The sequence below is a fragment of the Folsomia candida genome, unplaced genomic scaffold (assembly GCF_002217175.1).
Source record: "Folsomia candida strain VU population unplaced genomic scaffold, ASM221717v1 Fcan01_Sc032, whole genome shotgun sequence".
NCBI lineage: Eukaryota > Metazoa > Arthropoda > Collembola > Entomobryomorpha > Isotomidae > Folsomia > Folsomia candida.
Window position 1 is genome coordinate 108196 of NW_019091224.1, and position 4599 is coordinate 112794.

The window sequence follows — 4599 nt, forward strand, 5'->3', positions numbered from 1 at the left end:
TTGAAATTTTATTGACCCTTATAAAATAAATAAATATTACAAGTAATAAAACTCAGTTATAAAGTATGGCACGGTTCTACACAATCATATCATTAAGAGATATGTGCTTATGCCTTACTTAAAGAGTGAGAAAGTGGAGGAGAATTTTACCAGCATGCACTTTTATATACGTTGTCCTACACAGCATTTTACAACAGGCCAATCCACTCGAGCTGACCCAGAGTCAAGATGTAAACTCCGTGTGCAATCTTTTAACGTGCACCTGTATAGTAGCAAATACCGCAGGATTTGTTGTGCAAGGACAAAACCTTTTCCAGTTTATTAAGCAAACTGGGTAATTTGGATTTGAGTAAGTGATAATACAACAACACAAAATTGTGCTTGGCATCCATATCCCCCATTAATTCGAGGTTCAAAATTATATAATTTCGCTGCTGCAAGAATTATAAGATAAGTTTTGTAACGAAATTATATAGGAACATTTGTTCGCCCAAATTTTGTGTTAATAATAATTAACAATTTTAAGATGATATCCCCAATTCCTGTTCTATCTAGTTCCAAGTTTTTGGAACCACCACGTAAAAAGGATTATATAAATTTATTTAATCCCGTCCTAAAAACAAAGTTGTTAGTGAAGAGGCGAAATAATTTGTCTAGTAATTTGTGCAGAGTGGTTGGCGCCGTCGACGCCGACTGCTTTGAGGTCCAAATCTACCAGCAATATCCTCAATACCAACACACGAAAGGATTTCCTACAGTCTTGGCATTAGAGACGGGAAGGTAATTGCTATATATATATATATACTAGCGGATAAGCCCATCTCCCACTGGGCGGTACTTGATTTGAATGTGAAAATAATTTTACAAGGTTAAATTTTCTTTTGCCTTATAAGCTGAATCAATCTGTGGGGTGAAATAAAACAACTGTTAGGACATCTGTGACTTTTTGCTGGGCCGAGACGGTAACTGGGGCGTCGACGCTCAAATTTAACATAAAATTCGTGTCCAGCGTTCAAAACCTGTTAAAATTGATTAGCCTGAAGTGACTTATAGACTTTCTAGGGCAGTTAATGTGCAAATCACTTTCGCCATTTTCACTTCCGTCGCACAAAAAATGCTTTCAATTCCGTTGCAGACAGACATTTCCAGCTTATAATATAGATATGTATGTTATGACACCGAATATGATACACGAGTGAAAAAGAGAAAGTTATGCAGAATGGTTGCCCTGACAATTTCGTATTACGGGCTTTAATATGAACTGTCGAATATTACATTATTTTTAGTAATGTTTTTACAAGTTTTTTTATAAAGTAATTAATTAAATGCAAATATTTCTTGTGTAGAATCGTATCAAGATCCCACGAGGCTAAAGATCTCGGAATATCTAGAAATCTAAAAGTCCACCAGGCTAAACAAATTTGTCCCGACCTTCACGTTATTTATGGAAAGAAAAAATTTGGAAAGCATGACACCACCGAAAAGGATGCAATCAGTGACAAAATCCGTGAGGCTGCTCTTTCATTCAGGGAAGACCTGATAGATTCAACTTATCTGGACGAGGTGGACATTCCAATTCATCGAACTGGCTGTGACGAATTCCTCATTGACCTCACCCAACTCGTCACACTACTAATTGACCATGATTATCCTCTTCAAATTGATGCGACCCACAGGATTTTCATGGAGGGACGCCGCTCCACGTATAATGGAGATGGGCTTACCAATCGAAATGTTTACTATTATTCGATTCGTCACCATAAATATTATGAGGAAGTGAGGTTGGCGTATGGACTCCAAATTGTGGATAAGTTATGCCAACATATACTCAAAGAGACGAAGATCGTTTGTTCAGGTTGGTTTTATTTTATTAACTTATGACAGTTATAGTTATACAATTTTTTACCACATAAACAGGTGGCGTTGGTTCAAATAAAGTGCTCTCTAAATTAGCGTGCAGTATTCATAAACCCAACGCCATAACGGCATTAACTCGACGTGGATTTTATCGCATCTCTTACCGTATTCCATTCAGAGATGTTTCCGGCTTTGGAAATATGCTTGGCCTGCAATTACATACCCTCTTTGGGAATTTAAGTGTACACAAAATGTGGAAATGTTGGATTAAAAATTTTAACAATGTGAAAAGTTATGTGGGCATCGAGAGAGCTGAGAAAGCAGGAAGACTGCTATTTGGGATATGTCACGATCCCATAACTCCCAAACTTATGAATGTAGGTTTAAACTGTGGGAAAGGAAATCTAGGTAAATATGATTAGATTTAATAAGTACTTTAAATATCTTACTACTGTCACGCTATTTATAGAGGTACTTGTTTTGCCCATGTTTTGTAGATATTCGTTCCGAATCAGAATTCAAAGCAGAACTGAACCATCGTGTCCAAAATATGCTGGCCAAGATGCAGCTCGACAATACAGCAAACAAAAGAAACCATACTGAACTTAAGATTCAATACCGTTACGACCGGTGTCGTACAAGGAGCTTTCCGATTGACTTAAATGCCGTGGCGTTTGCTCCAGATCAGAAGGGGGTATTTTAACGGAGTGAGAAAAGCCTCTTTGACCTTGCAGTGTTCCAATCAATATCAAATAATCCAGATTTTCAAAATGACTGTGCTCTGATAATTGATTGGATGAATTTCAAAGCAACTGGGATTGTAGAAAATCAAAACGTGGAGTATTAATCAAAACCCTTCATATCCATAAACTGACACCTATTTTAATAATTATATATATTTAATTTGCACCAGATAATAGAATTTTAGGTTACTCATCATATAAAGTTTTACCGTTTTGTAAAATTACAATCCTTATTAAAATTTAGACTATGATAATTGCAATGCTGTACTAATGGAACGTCAATAAATTTAGTGTGGCACGCAAAAATGTCAATTTTTCATATACTCCTTCGCATTGTCGGGCTCTGTGCTAAATATGTGCTCATGTGCGATGTGCATATGTACATGTATAGGTATGTAAATTTGCGGAAATAAATAAAGTATACGCAGACCCATACAAGTTGTAAATATCAAGGTAAATGTCTTCTTTAATTCAATAATTCTGGAATCATTACCCGAATGTTTTCATGTAGGACACAGCCTGTGTCACACAGGAATGCATTTCCATGAAAAGTGGGCACGTTTAGCATGGAGTTTTGAACGAAAAAATGTTAAAAACGTGGTGCAAGAGATTTATAGAAGTTGACTCAGACATGTATTTCTTACTCTCCAACTGGTCAAAATTAGTCCAAAATTTTGCGAGTTGGTCCACGTTTTATGACGTGGACCAACTATATGTATAGTTGCAATATGTGAATTGTCCCGGTGGATTTAATAGACCGTTGGACTATGAAAATTATTTAAATTAGGTGATCATAAAAAGTAAATATATTTATTCATGCAAATTTATACCAATTTATGCATCCATAATCAATAATATTGTTAATAATCAACTACGATTTAGCGAATAGTGTAAGTGATGAGATAGATAAATTTCTGGATAAAATAGACCAGTTATCAAAATTTGAAATGCATTATTTCAGACATGTCTTGGAACTCATTTGTACACGAATGAACCAAACTTAACCTATTAATTAAAGCTATTTTCTAAGTTATTCTTGTATATTGTAGAGTGTTAAATACTTTATTATTTCTTACTTTGAACACTAACCCCCAAGTCGGACAAGGTCATATTCGCCCAAACCCGTGTGTCACGCTTATCTTGAAAAATATGTTCCAACCCGGAGGCAAACTCTTCTTCATAACATTTCACAAGTTTTAGCCAATCTGGAGCGAATTTTTTGGAGAACACCTGACTTCCAAAATATCCGCCTTCTTTGGCAAAAAAACCGGCAAAGTTCAAACTGAGATGCGGGTACGAGACCATGTTGGCCATGAGGTACATTTTCCAGCTGTCGGAAACACTGTTAATTTTCCTTAAACAATCGGAAATATCTTCGCGGTTGGTTTTCGTATTTTCAAAATCTACCCCGATCCTGATAATGCCCTGAAAGTCTTTCATTTGCTTACTTTCCAGGAGAACGTGCTCTACCGAATGGAGGAAGGCGTTGAAGACAAAAAAGTTCAAAAGTTTCGCGGTGATTTGATACATTGCCCCACACTAGAAATTGCCATTTAGATCGAAACAATTTTCCAGTTCGGTCCTCACCCAGGATTCCAAGGGTAATTTGTCCCTCAGGTTAAGAAGGAACTCTGAAATGTATGCCATTTCAGTCTCACCCTGCCCCACAAGGGTGACCACATTCTCCACAAAGTCCTCAATCGGCGGGAGGAATCTATTCACAAATTTTCTAAGCGGGAAAACATCTTCATTTTCCGTATAAGTAATGATTTCCTCCTTCCTTGAATTATTGTATCCGTTATAGATAGGATGTTTCGTGTCAGGATGCCCCCACCCGTCGAAAATTAGTCGCGCCAAATTATAAATCCCGCCGTTTGACGTGTCCACCGGCCAATAATAGTATGGCGAGCCTTCGGAATAGACGACGCTTTCCTTAAAGTCGAACGCGTTAGAATCCACGCCACACTAAACGTACGAGTGGACCAGGAGAATCCGTCTA

General features: G+C 37.1%; 1 protein-coding gene across 1 annotated transcript; it reads left to right on the forward strand.

Moving 5' to 3' along the window:
- The first annotated feature begins 211 nt into the window (after positions 1–211).
- LOC110860458 (DNA polymerase eta) lies at positions 212–2919 on the forward strand. The gene is made up of 4 exons (XM_035860403.1): positions 212–780; positions 1347–1855; positions 1918–2265; positions 2355–2919. The coding sequence occupies exons 1-4, from the start codon at positions 527–529 to the stop codon at positions 2558–2560; spliced, it is 1317 nt and encodes a 438-aa protein (XP_035716296.1). The 5' UTR covers positions 212–526; the 3' UTR covers positions 2561–2919.
- The last annotated feature ends 1680 nt before the right edge of the window (positions 2920–4599 follow it).